At 42.9% G+C, this 25,755-nt stretch overlaps 1 protein-coding gene across 6 annotated transcripts in view; it reads right to left on the bottom strand.

Annotated features, from left to right (window-relative positions):
• ubr4 (ubiquitin protein ligase E3 component n-recognin 4) overlaps window positions 1–25,755 on the bottom strand; it is a 48,134-nt gene that overhangs the window by 1,526 nt on the left and 20,853 nt on the right. For 4 of the 6 annotated variants that reach the window (XM_035646265.2, XM_035646269.2, XM_035646268.2 and 1 more), the window contains 68 exons: window positions 25,353–25,586; window positions 25,025–25,195; window positions 24,716–24,898; window positions 24,460–24,618; window positions 24,076–24,228; window positions 23,657–23,884; window positions 23,389–23,546; window positions 23,075–23,249; window positions 22,620–22,821; window positions 22,050–22,213; window positions 21,624–21,840; window positions 21,048–21,264; window positions 20,382–20,414; window positions 20,020–20,083; window positions 19,768–19,902; window positions 19,428–19,602; window positions 19,076–19,207; window positions 18,844–18,965; window positions 18,533–18,644; window positions 18,254–18,384; window positions 17,739–17,916; window positions 17,514–17,618; window positions 16,871–17,008; window positions 16,242–16,410; window positions 15,827–16,031; window positions 15,637–15,750; window positions 15,099–15,308; window positions 14,862–15,011; window positions 14,531–14,758; window positions 14,219–14,297; window positions 13,893–14,126; window positions 13,543–13,711; window positions 13,156–13,300; window positions 12,660–12,745; window positions 12,486–12,573; window positions 12,006–12,199; window positions 11,622–11,861; window positions 11,391–11,529; window positions 11,102–11,227; window positions 10,624–10,752; window positions 10,164–10,513; window positions 9,955–10,045; window positions 9,721–9,805; window positions 9,403–9,530; window positions 9,166–9,295; window positions 8,884–9,044; window positions 8,603–8,712; window positions 8,132–8,273; window positions 7,477–7,558; window positions 7,121–7,294; window positions 5,803–5,924; window positions 5,500–5,697; window positions 5,248–5,328; window positions 4,993–5,080; window positions 4,764–4,891; window positions 4,511–4,618; window positions 4,296–4,412; window positions 4,005–4,195; window positions 3,675–3,848; window positions 3,480–3,579; window positions 3,099–3,317; window positions 2,861–2,974; window positions 2,505–2,647; window positions 2,279–2,404; window positions 1,987–2,181; window positions 1,336–1,560; window positions 658–748; window positions 168–330 (listed from right to left, as the gene is read on the bottom strand). In XM_035646265.2, the coding sequence (XP_035502158.2) occupies window positions 168–330; window positions 658–748; window positions 1,336–1,560; window positions 1,987–2,181; window positions 2,279–2,404; window positions 2,505–2,647; window positions 2,861–2,974; window positions 3,099–3,317; window positions 3,480–3,579; window positions 3,675–3,848; window positions 4,005–4,195; window positions 4,296–4,412; window positions 4,511–4,618; window positions 4,764–4,891; window positions 4,993–5,080; window positions 5,248–5,328; window positions 5,500–5,697; window positions 5,803–5,924; window positions 7,121–7,294; window positions 7,477–7,558; window positions 8,132–8,273; window positions 8,603–8,712; window positions 8,884–9,044; window positions 9,166–9,295; window positions 9,403–9,530; window positions 9,721–9,805; window positions 9,955–10,045; window positions 10,164–10,513; window positions 10,624–10,752; window positions 11,102–11,227; window positions 11,391–11,529; window positions 11,622–11,861; window positions 12,006–12,199; window positions 12,486–12,573; window positions 12,660–12,745; window positions 13,156–13,300; window positions 13,543–13,711; window positions 13,893–14,126; window positions 14,219–14,297; window positions 14,531–14,758; window positions 14,862–15,011; window positions 15,099–15,308; window positions 15,637–15,750; window positions 15,827–16,031; window positions 16,242–16,410; window positions 16,871–17,008; window positions 17,514–17,618; window positions 17,739–17,916; window positions 18,254–18,384; window positions 18,533–18,644; window positions 18,844–18,965; window positions 19,076–19,207; window positions 19,428–19,602; window positions 19,768–19,902; window positions 20,020–20,083; window positions 20,382–20,414; window positions 21,048–21,264; window positions 21,624–21,840; window positions 22,050–22,213; window positions 22,620–22,821; window positions 23,075–23,249; window positions 23,389–23,546; window positions 23,657–23,884; window positions 24,076–24,228; window positions 24,460–24,618; window positions 24,716–24,898; window positions 25,025–25,195; window positions 25,353–25,586 (10,327 nt within the window). The remainder of the gene's footprint in view (window positions 1–167; window positions 331–657; window positions 749–1,335; window positions 1,561–1,986; window positions 2,182–2,278; window positions 2,405–2,504; window positions 2,648–2,860; window positions 2,975–3,098; window positions 3,318–3,479; window positions 3,580–3,674; window positions 3,849–4,004; window positions 4,196–4,295; window positions 4,413–4,510; window positions 4,619–4,763; window positions 4,892–4,992; window positions 5,081–5,247; window positions 5,329–5,499; window positions 5,698–5,802; window positions 5,925–7,120; window positions 7,295–7,476; window positions 7,559–8,131; window positions 8,274–8,602; window positions 8,713–8,883; window positions 9,045–9,165; window positions 9,296–9,402; window positions 9,531–9,720; window positions 9,806–9,954; window positions 10,046–10,163; window positions 10,514–10,623; window positions 10,753–11,101; window positions 11,228–11,390; window positions 11,530–11,621; window positions 11,862–12,005; window positions 12,200–12,485; window positions 12,574–12,659; window positions 12,746–13,155; window positions 13,301–13,542; window positions 13,712–13,892; window positions 14,127–14,218; window positions 14,298–14,530; window positions 14,759–14,861; window positions 15,012–15,098; window positions 15,309–15,636; window positions 15,751–15,826; window positions 16,032–16,241; window positions 16,411–16,870; window positions 17,009–17,513; window positions 17,619–17,738; window positions 17,917–18,253; window positions 18,385–18,532; window positions 18,645–18,843; window positions 18,966–19,075; window positions 19,208–19,427; window positions 19,603–19,767; window positions 19,903–20,019; window positions 20,084–20,381; window positions 20,415–21,047; window positions 21,265–21,623; window positions 21,841–22,049; window positions 22,214–22,619; window positions 22,822–23,074; window positions 23,250–23,388; window positions 23,547–23,656; window positions 23,885–24,075; window positions 24,229–24,459; window positions 24,619–24,715; window positions 24,899–25,024; window positions 25,196–25,352; window positions 25,587–25,755) is intronic. The other 2 variants (XM_035646266.2, XM_035646271.2) reach the window with 1 other exon arrangement.

Below are 25,755 nucleotides of genomic sequence, written 5' to 3'. Positions count from 1 at the left end.
TTAACATTTGAGCTGCACCCCTCAAGACGGGAACATGAAGCAAAGTGTCAAACCAGTCAGAAATAGAAAACGAAAGATCCTCCCAGTTCTGCCAGTTTTTAAGAAACGTTTGACCTTTTCATTTCAACCATGCAGTTATAAAGTCAGTCAGGTGCACGTATACTGACCTAAAACATCAAAGAACTCAGACAAGGACTCGGCGGGCATGAGTTCATCCTGGAAGGCCCTGAGCACGCGCTCTGACGCCTCATAGATGGGCATGTCGTTGTGACGGACGTACTCTGCCAGCGAGAAGGACCAGCCCCCCTCGGTGTTGCTGGTGGGCACTTTCTGTGAGAGCAAACAGCAGAGAAGAGTCAGTATTACTGTATTTTGTCAGATACAAGAAACAGAACGGGGTCACTGTCCTGCTGATGTCAAAGAAAAGAGGTTTTCGTTATATGCCTCAACATTCAGTTTCTTTTTGCTGTTCATCAAGCCCCGACTCCGTTTTAAACACACTACAGTCAGACAAAAAGATTTTCAAAGCTCACACTCGAACTGAACTCTGTTACACTCATCAGTGTCCACTTGCTCAAAGCATCCAAAGAAAATACAGAACATGCACAGCAGAGTATCGCCAGTTTGAAGCATCAATATGCACAGAAATGCATTTACCATGAACATGTCGTAGACAAGATCCACCAGGCCCCAGAAGAGTAGAGGTGAGCGATAGACTGCATATTCCTTTGGCGCTTTGTCTGTGACTCTGATAGTAAAAACAGAAGAAAAGCATTTTGAGATTAACATTCGTAAATTAAAAGTTTTACCATGTAGCTGTAATTCAGGATATAGTTATATATATGATATATAGAGGATATTCTATATAAGATATTCAGGATATATGATATATATATAGATAGAGTTCAGGATAGTACTGTTCACCCATGAAAGAAAACTATAATTTGATGTACATTACATTACATTCATTTAGCAGATGCTTTTGTCCAAAACGATTTTCATTAAGTGCATTCAACCATGAAGATATCATCCAAAAAGTGCAGGAATCATGCGAGTACATAAATATTTATCAAATAGGCAAAAACAGCTTCAAGTGCTATATTTAAGAACTATTATTTTGGTTCATGGACTAAGGTGCATCCTGAACAGATGAGTTTTCAGTCTGTAGAGTTTCTGCTGTCCTGATGTCAATGTGGAGCTCGTCAAACAGATGTAGCCTATAATCCCCAACTTCAGCCAAGCTGAGAGGATTTAATATGGCAGACAAAGCTGCTGCTTTACCCAGGAGTCATCTGTGAAACACAAAAAGGGGGAAAACATGGTCAAGCTTCTTACTTGTTGGCGAAGACTGCCGAGACCTTGCGGGCGTGTGCGGTGACCAGGAGTCTTCGCAGGAAGTACAAACGGGAACTCCTCCAGCGCTCAGGCGGCATGATGTGCATGGCCAGGATGGTGAAATAGTGTGGTCCTTCAACGTCGTATGAGCCCTCCACCCATTTCTCACATGGCTGCTCCTGGAAACTCTGCAGGTTCTTTTCCTCCCGAGACGTAGCCCTTGTACTGTAGTGACAGAGTCAGCATAGTGAAGTGAGATGAGGAAGATGGAATACATGAATTACAAATGGGGGCGACTAAAGCAGACTACTACATTTTTTGGGAAAATGTACAGGAACCTGCAAATCAGCTGCAAGGGGAGGTCAGACAATAACAGAGCAGCAGAAGCTTTTGTTTTATGGAGGGCAGACATACTAGTCGGGGGTTTCTCCTGGTGAAGGATCATGTAGAGTAGGGTGTGACTCTCTGTCAGTCGTGTAGTATATACTCACAGCGATCCGACGATTTTAAAAGTCAAGCAGCCTGAACCTGGCTTTACAGTTTGTGTGTAAACCTAACACCACATCACTGCCACACATACCCAGCGGCTGAGCACTCTTACTGATCAAATGTCTGTTGTGGGATACGATTCTACATGAGAGAGGTACGTACGTGTTGAGGACGTAGAGCACAGTGTGGATGATGTAGGGGATGAGGTGGATGTTGCTCTCTCGCCCTCCTCCTCCTGTGTCCACGCTGAACGACTGTTCAGTAGCAAAGCGGAGGAACAGCAGTTTGGTGTCGTGGATGTTGAGCTGGTACGTGGGCTCCCGCTGACCTGTGCACTCCTGCAGATATGTGTTGTGCCTGTGCGGCAGAGAAGAAACCCAGTGGGGAATGATTCATCGTGAGCATTATGAAAGTGAGATTTTTGCTGTGTGCGTGCTGATTTGTGCCGACTTGCCTTGCTAAGCAGGTAGCAAAGGCTGATTCTGGAACATGTGGCCCCCAAACAGGAAGCAGCCCATTGCACTTGGTGTTGGCGTTTTGGAGAGCGGCACTCTCCCACTCCTCTCGCCCACGGGCCAGCCTACCGCAGGGAAAAGGGACAAAACAAAAAGCTCACATTACACTAAATTAAAGGTGAAAGTAAAAGTAAAGAGTTTCTTCATTGTGAAGTTTATTTTTACCTGACAGCGGCCAGATGGCAGTCGTAGTGGACTATGTTAAAGTGCGACACAGTGCTGTAGCCCTGCTGCTTGCGAGGCTTGTTTTCAAAGTCCTCCAAGGCCACGCGCTTCGTGAAAGTGTAAATACCAAGGACTTTGGTTGGCTAGAATCAGAGACAAGCAGCGAAATGTTACTTCAACGACCACAAGTCGCTTCAATATACAAGACGACGACTAAATACTGTGTACACAGGGTTAAACACCTCACATAGCACTTCATCTGACCAAAATGACCCTCAGTGATAACTAATATCAAAATAAAATAAATAAAATAATCGTGATGTGATCCACTCATAATCTGTGGTGTGTTGTTTTACCTGGAACTTGTAACCTTCTCTACAGATACAGCAGGTTAAGCCTGGCTCCTCTATCAACTCCTCCATTTGCTTCAGTAGTGAGGTCTTGGTCACCACCTGGCCCTTCTCATTTGTCTGAAAGGAAAACACATATGCTAAAGTCAGTAAATAAATACTGGGCTGCGTTAACGACAAGGTGAAACAAAGTGAGGGAGAAGGAAATAAAACACACACTGAGGAGAAAAGTAGATAAGTGTACCGTCATGCCAAGTGTTCCCAGGGCCTTTTGCCTCATGGCCATCGCCATACGCTTCTTCTCGGCTCTGGTCTCCCTGCGGGCTGCGTCGATCTTCAGGTTGACGTTGCTGTGCTCCCTCAGCGCCTCCAGAAGGTTCTCTGCCAGGGTGCCGATGCCCTCGTCGCTGGATACCTGCTCCAGCTTGTGCAAGTTGGTTATTGAATCTGTGCCTATCAGAACCTGGACAGAAAATAAGAAGACATTCAGTCATGTTGGGAAGCTAGGTGTTAATGCCGAGTTGCAACCGGTTTAAATATTTAAATGGTTAAGTGTGCAACTATTGCTCAATGTGTGGGAACTGTCCAGCTCTGATAGCTTGTACACGTTACAGATATGTGGTACCTGTGTGGGCGGATGCTGGGTCGCCAAACCACGAAGCAATCTGAGAATGAAGGGTAAAGCTGGTCTGGAGAGGAACTTCTTCCAGACATCTGCATCCAAACTAATGAAAGAGTTCAGCACACAAAGAAAATAGTTGATTTGACAGGAGCATATATTTTATTATACAAAAAGGTTTTTGAGTTCTGGGACACCTACTTTTTGGCATTTGGGATATGTTTCTTCATGTAGTCCAGTGCACTCTGTGTGATTCCCTTTTGGAGGATAAGATCTTTTAGCTGATGGCCGTTGCTGTTATTTTTAATACCAGCAGCGATTTTGCAGAAGCAATCCAGAAACACTTTGTCGTCTGCACTATGCTCCTCGTCATACCTGAGAAAACAAATGAAGTGTTAAGTTTTCACAACCATCTATTACTGAACTGATAATGTAACTACTGCACTTCCCGACAGCGTTTCTATGCATTCAAAGCCTTAAACACGGTCTATTTTGAAAACTTATTTGAAATAAAAGCTTAGTGATGCCCACTTGTCAAAGCTGCAACATGGTTTGAAGCGTTCAACCAAGATCCTCATCTTCTCCAGTTCACCGAAAGACAGATATGGGATGATGCGCAGCAGACCCTGCAGCACGCTGGGGTTGGAGCGCACAAACGGGGTGTTGATCTGGTCCAACAACATGACCAGCTGATCTTTGTCTCCCGTCAGCAGCAGGTTACCCTGCGAAAAACAAACCAACTCCCATTCAAAATGGTTCTTCGGGCTTTACATTGTCAACGGCTCCTACACGGCTTCTTAATTCAGAGGGTTGAATTTGTACCTTGTCTTCGGAAATCTCTGCGTTGGCTTCATCAAGAATGATTTCCATGATGCTCAGAACTTGTTCTGCGATGGAGGCTCCACCACTGTCCTTACTCTCCTGCTCCGCCACTAAAGCCTAGATTAAAACAAAATAACGGATGAGTTTCCTGAAACTCAACACCTTGTTACACAGAAAACAACAACACCGTGTTACATCGTCGCTGTAACACTCACCAGGTTCAGAGTTCCCAGCATGACATTGAGTGTGTTCATTTCTGGTTTGACCAGCTGCTGCCTGTTGATCTTCACCTTCACACAGTAACTGAACAACTTCAGTAAAACCTGTGAGAGACAGATGCACACCGGTCAACTCCACAGCTGTTTCTGGTATTTCCGAAATGGTGTCTCTGTTTTCTTATTATCAGAATAATTAAGCCTTAGTTAAATAAAAAATTTAAAAAAGAAGATAAAAAAGATATCAGCTTACAGTGAGCAGATGTCTTCCTTGTTTGAAATCTTTGATTCCAGACAGCCGGTTGAGCATACACTCCAGTCCTCCACACTGTGCCATGACTCCTGCCATCTTGTACACCTCTTCGTCATCCTCCTCCTCATCTGTAAAAAGGGGTAAATATTTTTCCACTCAATTGAAATTAGATATTTTTTACTTCTTCCAAGAATGTACTGATTACAAGTTAATTGATAGTAAATCAAACCTGTGGTCGAGTCCAGTGACTCTATGAACTCCTCAGTCGCATCTCCCAGCAGGCCTCTCATTCGATAGATGATTCTCATTGGCTCGCCCTTGAAAAAGAAAGCCAGACTCCATGACTAACATGAACTGCCTTATTACACTGCTCTTTAGACAACTGTAATCATTTCATTTAAAGTTCAATGGCACATTTGAATTTGAATTACAAAATGTTATTCAAAGTATCAATGCTTCACTGACAAACTGACCAGACCCTCACCTCATTCGTCGGGCACCACACCTTCTTGTAGACCTCAGCCACCGACAGATCCAAGCTGATGATTTTGTTGTTTACCAGAAGCTAAGGAGAACAGAGTGGCATCAAATCAGTTTCTTTCTTATTAGTTTCAGAATTCCATGAGAAACAGAGAGAGGTTTGATGAAAAAAGTATTATAAAAAAAATTGTATGAAGGGGACAAAAACAAAACAATGAACAACAAACAGAGTGGCTGGAGTAGAGGGTGACTTTACCTCCATGCCACTGTCATCTTCAAGAAGCGCCACCAGGTCACAGTCTTGGCAGATCTTGTTCTTGATGTCCCTCATCAGGGGGCCGATGCCAGGCTCGTTGCTGCTGTAGGGGTTTCCTGGCATGCGGCCCTGCAGGAAGTCCTCCTGCTGAGGATCCTTCTCCAGGGTCACAAAGAACTCCGTCACCTCATTCTCCTCCTGGAAAAACAGAGGATGAAACAATTCCAGATTAAGAAAAATTCTCAGCTACACTGAGCTTGTAAGGCGTAAGAAATGAAATGCCAAAGGGTCGAGGTAACTCACAGGATAGATGATGCTGCACAGTCTCTCAAAAATGAACACAGGCGTCCGGTAATCATCCAGGTTGTACCGTTTCGCAGTCTCTATGCACACTGCCATGAAGGCTTTGGTTTCAGACTCAGTACCTAGGAAAATGAAACTAGATTTACCAACTGTTTTAAATCGACATACAATATATGATAGGACTGTTCATACTACATGACGTGCTGTCTTGTAATCGCAGGCTTTCAGTCGTTGTGCTGTTCACACTATGTTTCTCATCTGCGACGGGGTCACACACTACACGATCCTTCACCGTGAGTAATTTCTCCAAAGCACATTTTGTCACGAAAACACACGCGAGAAGTGACAGGGGAAAATATGCGATATAAACGTGCCAAACAGGAATTGTATGTCACTTGTCAAACGATGGACGTCAAAAGGAAAGTGTTCAATATATTGAAGGATACACGTATGTTGACAGGTCAGAAACAGGAAGTAGTTTGAGCGGATGCTCTGCAGACAGAGAAAAATTACTTGACATGTTAATATGTGGCTCCGCAAGTCAAGTCAGCTCGAGGTTACGCTCATCGCCTGTTGCAGTGAAAACGCACAAAATGACAGAAGGCCCTGCATATTGTCCGCGGGGTGATTTTTTTTCAGACAGAAAAAGCAGAGAATATGGGTGAAGCGTTTTGTTTTGTTGTGCTACAGTTCCTCCCCTGGGTTTCCAGGTTGACGCACTCACTGCCTGTCACATCGCAGCTCAAGCTGCAGGTGAAAGGCTCCCCGCTGGTTCCCTGACTTGTCCAGATATTTAGCATGATAGATATCTGAAATCTATCTGAGGCCTCGGCGAGTCACTGATCGTTTTGTTGGTAGTTTACACATAATGATCGAGTGCCGACTTGCATGGCCCGATTTCACCCATTAAAACCGTGTAGTGTGAACTCGGCATTAGCAGTTGTAATACAAACACTCTTTGTAGTGCTGCGTAATGACATCAGAGCTCTCAGTGACGGTAGAGTGTCACGTCGAGGTGACAAGAAGTCTGCGTGCTAGCTGGATCATGGATCAAAGCACAACTTATCATGACGAAACATCAAAGGCAAGAGATTTTTTTGTGTGTGCCCGTTTTCGGATGCTGGTTTGGTGAGAGTTGGTTGTAGAGTTATAAGAAACGCCAAGTTGGAATAGGTGGAGTCAGAGCTTTCCTATGATAAGTAACTTGTGTTGTTAGCATTAGGTCTATGTTTAAAAAAATTCCCATAAGAAATAAACAATAAAAAATAAAAATGTGTCATATTGTTTCATGTTTGGTGAACACGAGTGCAGTGCAAACCTGTCGTCATGTCCTCGAGCATCTCAAGCAGCATGTCCTGAGTCTCATCGATGAGTTTGGTGCGCTGCACCACCAGCTTCCTCAGACACAGATAACCGTTGAGCACTGTGCCGACCAATCTGCTTTTAAAATGACGCTTGATGGACTCCACCTCCACGAAAGAAGAGAGCAATCCTGCAGTGATGCCAAACACACACACAAATCATTTAAACTTCATGAATGTAACATTCAAGCTCACTCTGAAGTCCAGTTGTAAGAACAACAATCATCTGTCATTTGTTGTATAAAGCATGTAATGTTAGTATACTTTTACCATACACTACTTTTTCAGATTAACAGTTGTGCTAAAAAACTACCAGTCAAGCTCTTGAGGGCGTAGCCTTGCTGCAGGTCTGTGCTCAGTGTGGCCTCCTCCAGAGCAAGCAGATTTGCGATTTCCTAAATAGAGAATTAACATTATTAGTTTTATTAACATAATATGAATATGAATTCATATTTGTTATCAGTATAGATAGAAAAACAAAACAAACAAAAACAAATTAAAGTAATAAAACGTATGAAAAGCACAATGTTGTTTTCCATGTTGTTGTTCAGTAGCCTGGAATCCAGACGAATTCTGGGAGATCATTTCATTTGCTCTGCCAGAATACGGTCCGGATCCCCTGCATTGGGAAGTGATTTCACTCTGACAGAAAACTTGCCAGTCCAATCACAACTGATTATCTGATAATGGCCGGGGTTTATACCATGACACGGAGGGAAGCGACTTTTGTAAACAACCAACGCGGCTGCCGCTGATGAATGAGCATTTGAATAAAAGTACCAGATATTTTCAAATTCTGGAATCATCATCACAGGCGTCTACTCTCTGCTCTAGTCTGTTGACATTTTCGCTCAACAGACGTCACGGGATTCGTTGCTCTCACTGGTTGACACCGAGCGGTCCCATACTTATACGCATTTGAGTATTAGTTATGTTCAGTACATTTCTGTTCGAGTTGAGAGCTTTACCTTGGTGATCAGGTTTCCGATGTAGGGCAGGACTCCGCGGGCAGCCAGGTAGACCTTCCAGTGTGTTGGCTTGATCAGCTTCTGGTACAGACCCAGATACTCCACCGCACACTCTCCAGCCACACTCAGCTCATCCAGATAACTGAGACACACACAAAGGAAAAAGTGAAAGTTTGGTTTTTAGTTCAAGTTCACAGCTCTGCTTTGTGCTCAAACCTATTTTCATTCTCCTAAACACATTTTCCACCTCTTGGTATTAGTTAAATTTTTTTTAATGATGATTTTAACAGTTGTCAAACCTGCATGAGATACTTGCACCAGACAATCAGCTTCATGACAATATCTGTAACATGTTTCTGTCATTGCTAACAAACGTGTTAATGTAACACACAGTCCTGTAGTCTATAACATTTATTTTCATTCCTTGTATCACACAATGTGATGATTGGTTTTACTGTTTGCGTCTCGTACCTGGTGAGCAGATCCAAGACCTGTTGCTTGCGACTGGGGATTGTTGTAAGGGCCTCCACGATAGTGCAAGCTGCCTGTCTCGCTGCCTGAGTGGCAGGTGTGAAAAGGACCTGCAACAGATGGAATTGAGTTACCAATTTGATTTTAAGTGGATGCATTAATATATATGTGAAATGACAAGCCCCAAAAAATTGTTACTTCTGAGTTTTAATATTGTTACTGGCTCCTAATCTGATTTCTAACAAGGATATACATGTGACTGTGAGACTTTTTTTTCTTACCTGTCGCAGCCAGTTGTTGTGACTCAGTTTTAGTAGGCGTGGGAAAAGGCCTTCACCTTTCCTGGACCTCATGAACTGCTTCCACTTCCAAGCATACTTCTCCAGCAGATACTGCTTCCTCAACTCAGCCTTCCCCTGAGGTTTCGACACACTGTCCTGACCTAGAGTCAGATAAATTCAAAAAGAAAAGCTTATCATCATGAGTCCTCAATATTTCACTGCACAAATAGATATGACCATCTTGTAACAATGATACCCTATAAGACAATATGCAGAACTTACATCTTGCTGGGAGACATTTTTTCCAGGCCTCATACGATGCCTTGGGGTCCTTCTTGAGCCAGAGCTGTGCCTGGGCATGGATTTCATTACTGTAGGGCCTGACTGTGGTCAGGGACTCAGTGGCAGCATCCTTTGAACAGAAGCAAACACAAACTGTTGTGTAAGTGAACATGAAATGACTGATAACCAACCCTAAATGAAAGGCAGATTAAAACATGCCAGCATGAAGTATATCACCTTGTTCTTCTTGCTGGTTGGAGCAGGGGGCTTGATCAGCTTTTGCAGTATTCTCAGACACATGAGAGTGATGTTCTCCACCACGACAGGCGTCTTTATATTCACCGACATGAGGAACAGACTGAGTGCTATGTGAACAAAAAACAGACAATGTTCTTAGACACAGACTTCAGTACTGACGAGTAACCATGACATCACAAACACAGCAGAGGCTGTGGGATAGCTGAGTGAAAACATGGGGAAAAAATTATAAGAGATTATTGCAGACTGTTTTTCACATAGGTTTTATCAACAGATGGGGTAAGGAAATCCTCTTACCACAGCGTAATCGTAACTCCCAGCATCCTCCCTCTTTTGAAATTGAGTCAGTCAGCAGCAGCATCTCATACTGCAGATTACTAACCTGTTAGGGAAAAAAAGGTTCATGTAAAAACTGAAAATTCTTCAACAAAATTAAAATGCTCAATTGAGAGGCTATGGGTTTTCCAACAAAAGACAGATATTTCTTTCAGTAATAGAATCACTTATAGTTGGGCATGCAAGATGACATACCAGGTCAGGATTGGCCCAGTGACCTTTGAGGGCAGCTGACACTTTAGCAATGATGAGGTCATTCATCTGCTGAGTGGCTTCTGGGTGATCTCTGGGGCAGGGACACAAAAGAAATGAAGAGATAGAACAACAAATAATCGTCTCTTTGTTTCACTGTGTTCGCACACAGAAGAAAAACTACAACCGGACATATCAGGAAAGGGACATACCTGGTGAGGAGACAGACCAGCTGGCGCACTTCCTCCCTCATGGCTGCGGTACCACGTCGCAAGTTATACTCAAATAGCTCCCGGATGAGCCCCTGGAGGACCAGGATCTGCCGGAGGGCTGGGTTAGTGGCCAAGGCTCGGAGCAGTGTGATACAGTGACCCGTGACAGCTGAGGCACAGCCATAGCACTTGTTGGAGGATGTGTGGCCGCAGCCCAGCACAGAGAGGGCGCGGTACTGACTAGCGGTGAAGGTGGGCTGGTGGCTGCTACTGCTTCGAGATGACTTGGTGGCGGCCTCTCTTTGCTGCAGATCATACTCCAGGAGCTCTTTACGAGATGCAAGCACTTTCTGCAAACAAAGAGAAAACGCCAGAGTTACAGAGCAGGAGAGGAGGGTAAAATTAAAACAAAAACAAATGCTACAAGTTATTGAGAATATAGACTATTTTCCCTCTCTACCTGTATAATCTTGGAGAGTTCATCAAATGATGTCTTGCAGTCGCCGCTGTACTCTTGAGCCAGCTGCTGAATGTACCTGTTCACATTAGCAGAGGACGTACCAAGTCCTGCACCTGCTCCTGTGTCGTCCTGGAGGAAACACATGGAAAAAGAGAAAATAAAAACACGGGATTAGATTGTAGACAATAAGAAGCATATTAAAACAACATTTTACAGAAAACAAAATGACTTCTTCACTACTATGTAATACCAATACGCAAATACATTTGGTCAACTGCTATTCAGCCTCTCAGAGATGCTTCTGAATTTTAAAAAAATAATCATCACATAAAGAGCCCAGTTATTTTAGAGATGCATCTGTAGAAACTGTCTACAAAGTGGGTTCCTAAACAATACTAATGCCCCAATTTCTTAATTAACTTCTGATTTTCGACTGAAAAATACTTGTACTGTTCCTGCCCTCCATGTGATGACTGACCTGTGGCTTTTCTGGTGCTGCCTCATTGACTTTAGACAGGAGGCTTTCTAGCTGGGGTCGGTGTCCCATCAACTGGTGGTAAACCCTGTCAGCTTTGTCCAGCAGGGTGTTGATGTTGGTCACAGCCTACAGAAAGAACAATGACACAGATTAAATGGAGGCAGAGAGATAGACTGCAAAATTAATTCAGCGAAAAACTACTTCACTCATCACCTTTCCTTAGCAAGCTGATGTTTAGTCCCTTTTGACTCCTTTCCTTCTCACTTTTATGACTTTTTCAACCGCTTACCTTTTTCCTGTCTTCCTCATTCTCAATGGGATCCACAGCACAGCAGGGTTTAGCATAGAGCATGAAGTCAAATCGAGCATATTTGCAGAAACCACAGGCGTTGCACAGGAAGGGGTCTTTTTCATCGTAGTTGATAGACCTAACAGGACACAGTTTATATGTTTATATGAAAATTCAACTTCATCATCTCCAATTATCTTTTCAGAACAGAAAAAGAAACCTGTAGCTCACCTGCACTTGTGGCACTGATACACATTCTCACCGCAGTTGCCACACACGCCAGGGTTGGCAGGAACAGAGGCACTGCAACGGGGACACTGTAGGGTCTCAGTGGAGGCCTGGTAGTTCTCGTAAAAGTCAGAGAACTCAATCATCAGGTTGGAGGCAACGATGGGTAAGGGGAGGTCGATCTTCACTTCGGTTTGTCCGGGAGTCAGCTGAACTTTCTTGGCTTTGTGCCAACGAGCAGGCCTACAAATACACAGTGAAGAACTTTAACTTTATACTGTCAACTGGTTAGTGGCAAGAGGACACTGTGTCATATTTGTATGTTGAATTAACATTGTTAAATAACTAACGTGAACACGCAGCTAGTGAGGGGGGGGGGAGACATACTTGTTCTTCAGCTCAACGATGGCCTGTACGGTTCGGTTATTGTAGTAGAGGTTGATGGTGCGGACCATTTTGGTGCGTTTGAGGTCGCCAATCTTCACAGTGACTTTGCTAATGGTGTGGCTGCCAATGAGCTTGACAACCTGCTGTGTGGTGGTGTAGCGGGTGTCCACTTTGATCGATGACAGTTTTATATTCTGGAGGACAAATACAAGATGCAGAGGACAACTTTGAAAACAATTATACGCCGTGTTTATGCCAGTAGAGATCAACCATAGATGGTCTCTTTTGTGACTCGTCTATTTTTCATGGTTTGAATTATAAATAACAACATTACAGATGTAGAGAGGAGCATCCTAAACCTGCCACACCTTGTAATAGCTGGTAAAGTGTGTAAAAATCTGCACTAAGATTCTATTCACTATTTATTATACAAATATATATTATATGTTGTGTATATTAAGCAGGTTGTGTTGCACCTACCGAGAAGGGAACTTCCGGATTGTTGCACACCAAACAGGGGTCACTCTCCAGAAAAAAGCCATCGAACTCCACTAAACCTGACAGAGTACTGCAGGAGAAAACACAAAAGATTACAGTTTTGTGGCTATGTTAACTGCTTGAATTGTTTGAGACAACATGTCTGTGTAGACGTACTTGTAGATGTTGGAGTTGGGGTGATTTGTCAGTATATGGTTCTGTGTCCTCAGAATTTCTACAGCTTTCTGGGAATACTCCTTCAGCTGGAACAGAGGGGAAAAAATGTAATACATTTCAGAATTATGATTACATTAGATCACTTGCATCCAGAATTAGAACTTTGACCTGTTTATTATATGCACACAACTGTCCATAAAGACAACTTTTTAATTATTATTATTAGTGGTTCAAAAACTGTGTCAAATTATTTTAGGGAAGAGAAACAAATCTATATCCAAAAACAGCCAAACAAGATAAAGCTCGCAAATACACCAAGAAATATGGTTTATTTTATTAACAGGTTTATTTTGCACATTAATAAACATAGACGTAAATTTATATTGAACATCTGCTGTTCCATAGTTCTTATTCAAGATGTTTTTGATCTGCTCTCAGAAAAAATTGTATCTGTTCAAATCAGTACAACCATAGCTTGTGAGGCCCTTTAACAAACCTTTTTCTCCGTCTGAGGAGTTTTGAGTGAGAAGTATCCAAGCAGGTCGACAAACTGAGCGGCTTTCCGGCCATATGCAGGGAGCTCAGGCCAGATGGCCCAAGTCAGTTCCAGCAGCAGCTCCTGCTGAGCTTTATTGGAATTCCTGCAGGGAAATTCCCAAGTAGGCCAATGGCCCAGGTTATGATTTCACCATTTAATAATTTAGTCATGCTTGTTCACAAATTGTGTGTTCATGGTTGCTTTAACTTTTTATACCATTGTAAACTAGACTTCACTTAAGACAAAACATTAAGTTAGTGTGTGTGAGAAAGAGAGAGAGAGAGAGAGAGAGACATAGTATGACAGTGAGCCTAAGCTCAGCAAAGACATGTGTTTAAATGGTACCTGTAGATGTGAAGTGCCAGGCAGTGTGCTTGCCAGCGCACAGCAGATGAGTTTGACTCCAGCAGGAAGCAGCGTAGAAACTGGATGAGTGTCTCCTTGTCTGCAAACTTGTTCAGCTGACTGACAAGACCCATACAAAGCTGATCCTCTTGGCTGCCAACGCCATCACCTGTGGTCAGTCCATAAAACAACAACAACACAGTCAAGACACTGGGATCAACTGTCCATTTAAAAAAATATCCTGTTCAGCTTCATTGGGGTGACTTGAGCTTTGTCCAGCATTCAGTGTGTGACATCTAAACAAGAATGTAGCATGTTGCACGAAGTATGAGTCTGTGACGCCAACTCACCCTCTTTGTCTTTCTCTTTGTCCTCTTTTTTGCTCTTTTTACTGGAGGACTTGCTCTGTGAGGACTGAGAAGCTCCCGTCTGTCCAGCACTGCTGGAGCCTCCAGAGAATGAGGAAGAGGAGGAGTTGGCCAGAACCTTACTTCCACATAGGGCACAGGAAAGCAGTTGTAGCAGAACTGGTGAAACTCCCTCATCCACAAGGAAGCTGACCTGGAGCAGGAAGTACAACACAGCTGGAGAGAGAAGGGAGACAAACAATGTTAAAAGTGCTGACCTTAAAAGTTTGTATGTTTCCAGTTTGAAAAACTGATCTGAAACAACTCACAGTCGTCCTTCATGCAGAACTTCTGCCAGTTGATCGTCCTCTGTGTGGCGATTTCAGCACAGGCTTTCAGATGTTCCATCTGAAACAAGAGAAACGAGTTACACTTATGCACTGGACACAAGATAAGAACCTCAGTCCTTCCAGCAGTGGACAGTAGTAATCACAGAAAAAAAGACATTTAGCAGGTGGGAGTTTTGGGATATATGCACAGTATATGCAAGCTTCATAAAAGAAAAAAAATAGTATGAAATTATCATTTTTAGCCAGTAAACAGCTCTGTATAATCTTTAACACTGTTGAGAGGACACTCACCAGACTGATGAGAGTGTCGTACTGTAGAGCAGAGCCAGACGTGGCTGTGACCACGCCAGCCCGGAGGAAGATGCCCTGCTCCTCCAGAAGCTTCTTGATGCTGCGCACATGGGAATCAAGAGTGTGCAGATCCCGCAGCTGTCGATATTTTTCCTTGGACCCGCAGATAAACAGCAGCAGCTTTCTAACTTGCCTCCTGACAAATGGAGTCTGCTGGATCATCAGGTACTGGGGAGAAACAGGACAGAGAGTTAAAGGTTGTGTTTATTTCTTATCTGACGACAGACACTGAAAAAGAACCATCACATAAGTTACACATTCAATGGCTTACTTCAGACAGAAAGTAGAACCAGGAATGGTCAAAGACAGGAGGTGGGATACGAGGGTTGGTGTCAGCAATCTTCTTGATCTGATACGGCAGCCGCAGCACCATTTCAGTCAACAGTTGAGAGTAGGCTTCAAATACATCAGCAGCATGGCCCTGATGCCAGGAACAACACGGTGAGCTCGCATCAACTTAACTTACAAAACACCACGATTTCAAGTGATATAGAGGATTATCTGATACCTTGACATATTGGCGTAGAAAGAAAGGGCTCATGTCTGGAGGAGAGGAGGCTGTATGTGGGCGGAGGAGCTGGCTGGCAGTCACAGGCTCCTCTTCACCCTGTTGGCTCTTCCAGAACTCCAGGAGCGACTTGAGCACATGGAGACAGTAGTCGATGGCACCCAGGCTGAGCAAGGCAGTCGCTGTGGCGTTGGAAATCAGGGAGGAAGACTGGGAGCGAGAAAGGGACAAACAGCAGCTGTCAAGGTTCATTCAAGTCCCATCAACTTAATTTGAAATAACTATGAAACCATGTGTGCCAGGCTGCAACACAACTTAACTTAATGAGTGAATATGTTTTTCTTTTCTTTTGGTTGGTGTTCAAAACATCTGATTGGTGTTTCCCATTATGCATAGTGTTGCACAGTGTTCACAAGTTCAGTGTTATTTCATCTACAAAAACTCATGCTGGGACTCACATCTGTAACCAGACTTGTTTGCTTTGTTTGTATAATATATTCCCTTAGTTATTCACCATTAAACAAAAGAGAGGCTGTACCTCAGAGGAAGATTTAGATCCGGACTTGGTTCGAGACATAAAGACGCTGAGCAGCCTCATGATGACCAGGTGAACTTCATTGATGGAGCTGCGCTCATTCTTCTTGGACACGTCCTGCAGAGGAATAACATGGATTCAGTAAAACGATGACACATTGAGCCTGATTCATCACACAGAGACTATTGGTTACCTTCTTGTGCATGCCAAGCTCGGCAATGAGCTGTGCAAGCAGGTCATCCAAGGCGCCCTTATCCTTTTCATCCTCACCGTCCAGGTCAGAGGTCAACATGAGGATAACTTGCATGTAAGGGATGGCTTGGACTCCGCCCACATTGTGGAGCTGGGAAAGCTGCTGTAGCAAGCGCTCCAGTAGCATTAGGCGAACCATGTGCAGCCTAGTTCAAAACAAAACAAAAAAGAAGAAAAAAGATTTTTGCTACTTAAATTTACATTTTCCTAAATCTATTTCCTTCCCATAATCACACTGATACCAATGGATGGTATAAAGAAAGTTTCTTGAACACTTAATGTTTGTTGAATGCAGAGCTTAAACTTGAACCTTCTTATTTAATCTAAACTCCTCATTCACATTTAGGGTGTCTGACCTGTTGCTTGTGTGGATGTCTCCCTCGGTTTCTCCTTCTCCCTCGGAGCCTTCACCTTCCTGCTGGGCTGTGGTGGTACTGATGGCTCCAGTGCTGGAGCTCACACTGCCTGGGCCTGCAGGATGGCCCTCCACTGTTGTGTCACCATATGCGCTGCTGCGTCCTGACACTGTACACATGCATGCACAAATGTAACTAGGCAAACTGAAAGCATTAAGGAACTATTTCAAAATGAAAACGTGAATTCTGCTGTCTCAAAATACTGGCACCACATTTTGTTTGGGTGAATTAGTGACATGACAGATTATGGGGATGTTATAACCACAAACTGAGCAACGGGGAAAGGGAAGAGCATTCAAGGTACCATGTAGGATATTCTGTAAACCAAAAGCTACTGTATTAAGAAGGTTGTTAGATTAGTTTCATCCAAATTGATCAGAAGCTTAAAAATCGAAAGGCAAAGTTTTAACATCTCAAACTGTTTGAAAAACCGACTTCAAACATGAACAGATTGCATTTTATAGATTGGATATAATCAACTCACGCATTCAAATTATAACATTTTAAAAATACAAGGCGGGCATTTGGTTGAATATAGGATCACTGTTGTTTTTCTTAAAACCACCCACCGCTGTGCTCCCCTGCTACAGAGTCAATTGCAGACCCTCCGCTCTCTGAACCCACACTGCCTCCATGTTCAGCTGGGGAGGTCCGCAGCGTGGAGCCGTCAGTGGCAGCTGTGCTGCCCTCGTCATCTGATGCCGGGGCTGAAATCATTACAAGAGCTGTGACAGTAAGTACACCGCGGTCATCTGGCCATGACACACAATCTTTGTTTAAACTTGTGCACTAACAATACAACAAAGAAAGAAAAACATGGGCAGTGCATTTAAAACACTTCAACCTGCCAAGTTACTGGTTGTCCTTTCTTCTGTCTAATCTATAGTGGTCATAAGTCATATTAAATAATAAAGGTTAACTCAACAGTGAGTAGATACTACAGCTACTCCAGAAACTGTGACAGACTCAAAAGGGGGGAGGAAATACTGCTTTAATTTTATAATTATGAAAGACCTTGAGCTGTGCAACAGATTTAGGTTATGAAGTTTATGGTAGGATATGATTTGTGGTCATTCACATATCAGTGAATTTCGCATTTTAAATAGAAAAAAATGTAAGCATCTTATGGTTAGGACGATTTAGTAGGCGCTATGAATTTACAAGTAGAACTTCACATTTGATCACATACTAAAACAGAGTTGGCCTTATTACCTGATGCAGTGGTGTCAGAAAGAGTTCCTGCATCCAGTGAAGAGGAGCTTGGAGCCTGGCCAGACAGGCCAAGGCTCTGAAGGCCAAGGGCGCTGCTGCTACTGCCTGAAAATGTCCAAATAGTTGAAAAAGTTGACCAACATATTGATCTCCAAAATGATGATTCACATTGGTGAATTGCTTAACTACAGAAATATTTATTTATTTATCTATTTTGCTTTTTACCTTGTTGATCCTGCTGAAGGCTGAGAGCGATGGCGAGCTCTACCATTGTTTCATCATCCGCATCCGGAGGGATGTCCAGCATGGGGGGGAAACCCTCGGCTCCAGCCAGCAGAGCCTCAAGGGGAGACGGATTCCCATTGTTGACATTCTCGGCTGTCTCCAGGACCATGGACTCAGACTAACGAGTCAGAAAAACAAAAGTCTGGTTTTTATTTCTGCAATGTGCATTTACAGAAAAAGTTAGAAACTAAGATTAATGTCTGAAGATGAAGACAATACATACACCCGACAAGGGCAATGAAAATGGTTGATACATGCAACACACTCACTCAAGGTTTAATAATTATTGTAATAACAGTTGTTAAACCAAGTTAAACAAACCATGCCAATTATCTAAAGCATCACAGATGACTAAAAATATAGTTTGTTATGTGTGAAGACATATTCAACACTTACAAACAATGCAGGATTATGTCAAACATAACCCACAGACTAAACTGCCCTGCTTTGCTCACCACCATCTCAAAGTCCCCATGGTCCACTTCATTCTGCTCCTGACTCTCCTGTCTACCTTCCTCTCCCCCAGTCAGCACTGATGACTGCATTTTGTCATCTGCATCATCGTCGTCATCATCATCCTTGTCTCCTGGTAAAGGAAATGATCCAACAATCAACATCTTTTTGTTTAGACACTCAGTTTTTTTTATTACAGGCAAGGAACAAAAGGATTGCATCTCAAACATAAAGATTTTACTATACATTGATTCTTCGTATAGAGCAATTTGCAAACGTACCCATGGGTGTGTTGGAGCGTGGGGGAGACGGAAGGGTCACATGGCGCCGTTTGTTTCTTGGTCTCAGCACTCTGATCAGAGCCTGCTTACAAGCAAAGCTCACAGAAGTGTCCTGAAATTGGTTTAAGTACAATGGTTACCCAATGTACTGTAGCCTTGTCTTCATAAACAAAATATTAATAAGATAGTAATTAAAATGTTACAGCAGCCATGCTCAACAGAAATCACAGAATTATTTGTCAGAGATAGTGATTTTATATCCCATATTTTCAAAGTATCAAGAATTCTAGTAATAAAAGTTTAGAACTTACAGGGCATAGTAACATCTGCATGTAGATCTTGGAGGCGACATTGATGTAGTCGAGTTCACATGTGCAGTACGCATGGATGATGTCCACCAAGGCATTTACTGTTGCTTCCACGTGAGTTAGGCCTCAGGGGTGAGAAGAAAACATGTTTACCATCATGTAACTGTTGACACCTTTTTGACTCTCAATACATATTAAACACAAAAAACTTGAGTGTCAAAACATATGCACATACCAGGCAAGCAAGCAGGAGCAAGAAATGCATTCTTTGGTTTGAGGGCATGAAGCTTCCAGAAGTTATTCATCAGCTGTGTGATGAAATTACTGCTTTCGCAATCCACACATTTTTGCCCATCTTCTGTCATTTCTAGATTAAGACAAGAGTAACATTAATGACTATTAGATTATTTTGTCTCCTAGTCACATACAAATGCATTTTACCCAATTGCTGTTTAAAATAATTATTCTTAACACCCTGTAAATCATGCAACCATTATTACAGACAGTGTTATCATATAAATCATGTACACAAACCGCTGTTCCCTATTATTGGACATAAATTCGCGAACAGCCGAACAGCCTCGTACCTGAGTCGAGGTGTAGTGACTTTGTTTCTGTGAAATGCACCAAGTTGTTTGGTCTCATGATCGCAATGGAGCGGGCAGTGATCACCAGCCTCTGGAAGACATCAGGGTCGAGCTCCCTCCCCTCACGACTGCAGCCATTTAGGCATTGCACTGCGTTACTCAGCAAGGACTGGTCCTAATAAAAAGAGGCACACACGGAATTTGGAGGCTAATGAAAAAGAAAGTTTACAAAGTGATAAAGTATACAAATTATTTGAAGGCCACATTAAAAAAAACGTATATATCATACAAGGAAAATACTATGATTTTGGTCTAGTCTGACACCTGGGATATTTTTTACCTTGTGGTTATGGTAGGCAGTTCGACTGGTGTGCAGGCTGGCAAGAAGTCCCTTGGTCTGCTGCTGCACACCTGCAGGGGTCGGCATGGACAGGAGGAGTGTGGCCAACTCCAATGCTGCAGCCTTATTCTTCTCCTACAAAAGGACAATAAGACATGCCAATGACAAGACAAAGAAGTTTTACACTGGATTTTTCATTCAAAAATGGTATTACTATTAAAGACATCAAAGAATAAATCTTGATCTGTTTACCTTTTCATTGGAGGAACCTACTGCAAAACAACTTTCCAAGGCCTCGAGCGAGCTGACCACCAACCTGAAATTAAGAAACAATATCAACACTGATGCTTCTGCAGGTTTTACCTTAAATTGACCAAACACACAAAAACAAAGTCTCAACGTGTTGCAGTCTGTGCTATTCTAAATGCCAAAACAACACTAAATGCAAGAATAAATGCTGTAAGGGGGAAAGTTTTTTTTTCTTTTTTCCCCCTGTTTTCATTGTACAAGCATGGAGATGGTGCATGGCATGTTCACAGTTGCAGGCATGGACACACAAACTGCCACACATGCACAAAACCATACAAACAAGCAGAGAAAGGTCAGTTACTAACCGGTCCAAGGTTGATAAGGACTCAGTTTCACAACTTTTTATTGTGTTTTTGGGAGCAAAAGAAAAAGAACAAATAAAAGTGTGAGGATCACAGAAAGAAACAAGTGAAATTAAATGATTCTGTTGAACAAAAGAGAAGCATGCAAGAAAAGATGACATTACGATAGCCATGCACTAAATACTATAAAGAGATACCCGGTGTTAAAACTTCAGCTCATCACCAACAACTCCTGCCACATAGCTGGACCCACGTAGGGTAAACATATACTAGGAATGGGTAATATGAACCTATGACATTTTTTAATTGCAACCTTCACATTTATTTATGTATTTCTGTATATAGAAATTTAAAAAACTGAGTTACTTAGGTAAGTCAATCATACAAAAATCCAAGATTATGATTAAACAGTAGTGCTCATTGACTCACTGATCTTATATACGCACAGGTACTAAAAGGACAGACATATAAATGGTATTTCAAATCAAAGAGTATGTAGATAAAAGGTAGTTTAAAATTGTCAAACTGGGTCATAATGAAGTCGAAGAAATGGTCACACTGTCTAATAAGGTCACGTGTGTGGTTAACAACAGTTAATGACAGGATTGAGTTCTGTAAATACAAACAGTTTGGGTTGACCTCATGATTTCTAAAATGTGTAGCCCATACCTCTCCAGCACACTGCCGCTCGTGGTAGTGGGGGTGGCGATGTCTCCGTCAGAGGCGCCGTTGCCCTGGTTGAGGTTGGGACTGCACACGTTGTTAACAGAAGCAGAGGAGAAGTCCTCCGGTGGATCCTCGGGCCAGCCAAACTGCTCCTTGGTTTTACCATAGATCTTGATTGAATCTAGCATGGTGACTCCAGCCGGGTCAACAGATGCTCCAACTTCAAGAATGAACAGGCAGATGAATCTCAATTAGAATGTGGTTTCTGAACATCAAATTTAAGGTGACCAAATTAAAGGGAACAGCTTTGTGACCTCATTTATTAATTTATTTTTGCTGCAGCACAACTTCAGCGAGTAGGTCAGAATACACTCCTTTTGGACAAATAAACAATAGCACCTGCAATATTTTGGAGAAAGCTGAGAAGGAACATCTGTAAAATATTCCCTATTTTAAGGTTAGTCAAAGTCAAAGTACTTAATAAAATTGCCACTTAACGGGCTCCATAGAAGTGGCAGAAAATATCCACTTAACAACAAGTACCCAGATATCACCATCACAGCCCACTCCTGCACTTACTAAAGATGGACAGCTTCTTGTCAGCCTGCAGGGCCTCCTCTCTGGTGAAGGGGAAGTCAAACCACCGGGCTCTTGTCAGGTTTATCTGCATGGTTCGGCCAAAGACCTCAAAGTAGGAAGGAGCCCTCTCAATGGCCTGAGTGCCCACCTGCACCCGCATGCCCGTCATCACCATCGAACTGTTGTTGTTGACAGCTTCCACCGTAAATCCCCCAGGCTAGGAGATAACAACCAGAATTGGTACAACCGCATGTAAGGCCTCAGGCCTTTTTAGCTAAAAGATCGACAGTGAAATGGAGGTTAACATCTATCCTATAATTTTGGATTTGATTCGTTTTAGCTATCAACATTTTTCATTTACAACCATACTCTGTGCTTTTAATGTAAAATAGCAAAAAATAAACACAGATGACTGATGGTCCTTACCTTTGTGTTGGCTACATACATCCCAGTAGAGTTGAGCCTGTGTTTGATCTGCTGTCCATTGTAGACTTGCAACAAGTCATTGCCCCCGAACTCCACCTCTGTCAGCTGCTGGTTGTGTTCAAAGAAGTCCACGGGAAATGTCACCTGACTGGAGGTCCGGGTGGCTGAAAGTTGATCATTACATTAAAACTTGGAAGATTTTGCGGGGACACAGCACACAGTAATTTTCTAACAGCCGTTTTTAACTGAATGCTAATGTATCAGTTGGTCTCCTGGGTACCCTGAGAACGATCCTAAAAAAAGCACTGAATGTCTCTTTCAATGAAATTTGGTTGCTCCGTGGATTTATATTGATTTTGTAGAAAAATAAAGAAAGAACTGAAGCCATGAAAACAGACTAAAAGATTTTTGAGCGTTAGAGTTATCATTCATATGTCAGCAACCAGACATTTTAGCAAACAATCAGACATTGTCTGGAGGTGATGGTGACTTTTTTCTCATTGTATTTTAACAGCTATTTAAACATTGTGTGTGTTTCTGTTTGATGTACTTATTTGGCCTCATACTCACTGGTAGCAGCTGCTTTGCGCTTGCGAACCGGCTTCATAATACTGATGCCACAGCTGGGCTGCAGTGAGGGCTGCAGCCAGTGAGAGGTGTTGTCCACATTGGCCATGTAGATTCGCAGGCTTCCATCTTCACAGAGAAGGATCATGGTGGTGCGCTGTTGCTCATTACTGGCTGTGTGTCGGATAGCTACCATATCTTGAATCTGGTGAAAAGAGACAACAAATTATGCTCAATGTTAGGAACACGTATGTTTTATCAATGTCCCTGTAAAGTATTACCAGTTCCCCAAAATGAAAGTGTTTCACAGTATGTAGCAGATAAACTATGAAGGCTTAATCCTAAAGCTTTCTTTATATATAGAATATGTACTGAATTGCTATTTATTTTATTATTGTAATTACTATGTTTTCACCTGCTAGTGTTTCCTCCATGTCAGTGAACTTAATTTCCATTACCTTCGCTTTTGCTGGCAGAGTTTTAATCTCTTGGATGAGGAAGGTGTCAGGTTTGACCATGATGACCAGCGGTATGCCTGTAGTCTGCTGCACACAGCACACCAGCCCTGGATGGTTCATGACCTCAGACCACTGGCACAGAGCAGGTGACATCTTACTGCTACCGCCATTGGAGCTGACGAAGGCAAGAGGAAAAGAGAGATGGCGACAAAGTTAAGTTTTCCAGTTGCCACTTCTATTAGCCAGATCCACTGCAGAAGCATGGGAAGTGAACAGACTTCAAAAAACAGACTTTATTTTTGAAGACGTGTTACCCTTTGACATTGATGGGGAACAGCCTCTGCACTTCTGTGGTGCTGCGGCTTACTGTGGCAGCAAAGGACTTGCCCTGGCTGTAGCTGAAGAAAAGCATCTGAAGCACATGGGAGTAATAGACTGACACTCCACCCCCGGCAACCTGCCCGTTGCTATCCTGAAGTCACACAGAAAGAATTTACCTTAGTATTTCTGGGATCCAGTGATGTCTTTGGCTGCTGATGTGATTCAGCACATGATTTCGACCTAAGTATAAATCTCACTTACCTTCAAGTCTTCATGGTTTATCTCCAAAACATTTGTGACATAGAAAGGTCCATGTTGGGCACTGCTAGATTCGTCCATGATCTGCGTGTACATGTAACCTGCTGAGGACATGATGACGATAATGTTCTTGCCCTCTTCATTGAAAAGGAAAGTAGCATCACGGATCTTGGAACTTGGAAGCAGGAAGTAGTACATGGGACTCAGGGCATCCACTGACAAGTCATATATCTGTTAAGCAACAGAGACAAATGAATTAAGACAGAGCATTTTTTCACCACATGCAAAAAACAGCATGATCGTGGTCATCATGTTTAACAGCCGTGACAGTCTTCCCAAATCAACAGAAAGATTGTAGTCAAATCACCAATAATTACAACAGTTCAATATTCATGAAATATGCCTATGCTCTGAATACAAACCTTTACAAAGTCAGCAGTGATGATGGCAAGTTCAGTCTGTGAGCCTGGTAACCAGACAGCTTTAATGATGAAGTTGCCTGTAGCCAGTTGTGGGTGCAACACCAGATGGTCTGACACAGATCCTGTGCTGCTGAAAGTTAGTACATGGCAGTCCTGGGGGGGAGAAGAAAAATCATGACAATAATGACAAGACAAAAGCAGTCAATCATATAAAAAAAATATTCTGTTTAATATTCTTGTTTAACTAGCTACTATGGATTCTACAATGATTATAAATTAAGGTAAATTAGTTTTAGTTTCTTCTTCTCAACTGCACAAGCACACCTACATTTAATTATTTTAATTTAATAAAAACACTTGAGACAACATTGAGGATTTTCTGACCTTGAGGCCACACACAGCCAGATAATCTTCATTACAAGGGTTGCCTGTGAGACTGAGGACAGTGAAAGGGACTGGGGCCGAAGCCAGACGGGTCAGTGTCAGTTTCCTCTTGCTCGAGTCAGCTTGCTTCAGGAGTGTGGACAGCTGCAGAACGGTTATCTGTCAAATGGGAGATAGAGAGAAAAAATGGTTATCAGTGTTGTTACAGGAAAAACACTGCAAAGATTTCAGTCGAGCTCCTTTAGATGTAGCTTACCTTTCCTTTTTCATGGCTAACCGCAAGGTGCTGGCGGCGTCCATGGGGTGAGGATAAGACACACATGGCAACACGCCGCAGGACGTGTGCACTGATGAGCTGGCGTATAGTTTGTCCCTGGTCACCACTGTAGTTCATCCTCACATTCTCAAAAGCCCCTTCCTGGGAGCCGAGTGTGGGCACCTGAGGAAAAGAACGACTGATAATCTCACAAAACCGCATTTGGTAAAGAATCTAGTTTCTGAAAGGGTTTAAATAAATGATCAAATTGATTTTCATAACTCCTCCAAACTCTAAAAATGATCATACCATTAACTGGTCTGTCATCTCCACATTCTTGTCTTGAGTGTGCAGTTCATTGAGGGCTTGCTGAGCCCTGCTGCTGCTTCCCACTGCCGATGCCTGCTGGAAGTTAGTCTGGATGGCTTCCATGAGAAACATGAGCATCTCCAGTATGACTGCGGCAGTGGATGATCCAATCTGCCGTGGAAAACAAAAAGCCAAAAGGGTGAGTCACAGAATGTACTGTGCTGAGCAGGTGAAGGAAATCTTAAATTATAGGTCACTGCTTTAAGAGACACCAAACATGGACAGGGACAGTAATGAACCCAGAAAAGATTCACATATTTTCTCTCACCACTTGTGATAGCAACTCCTCCTGGCAGCCCTCAATGCTCTTGCACACACTGCACTTCTTAGGTCTGTCCTCATCACCGGGTTTGCCATCACAGATTGTGACCTTGCCCTTGTCGGAGGGTGAGGCATTCTGGTGGCGGATCGCACTCTCAGGCATTCGCAGTTCGCTCTGGAACGCAGAGGACTCTTTGAGAGTGGAGCCCATGCCGCTGCTGGGGCTGCGTTTCACCAAGGCCTGCAAGCGATATATCACACAAAGTAGAGCAGTGAGAACAGCAACAGCTTCCATACACAAATCCAAAGATACTATAATACACTTCTTTGCTTTTTCACTTTGCTAGCTTCTCCACAATGTGTAATATACAGTCAAAAGGATGCTCTGTGAGATTGTGTTGGATGGAGGT

Source organism: Scophthalmus maximus, chromosome 3 (assembly GCF_022379125.1).
Source record: "Scophthalmus maximus strain ysfricsl-2021 chromosome 3, ASM2237912v1, whole genome shotgun sequence".
NCBI classification, from domain to species: domain Eukaryota; kingdom Metazoa; phylum Chordata; class Actinopteri; order Pleuronectiformes; family Scophthalmidae; genus Scophthalmus; species Scophthalmus maximus.
This window is presented reverse-complemented; position numbering and strand designations above follow the sequence as displayed.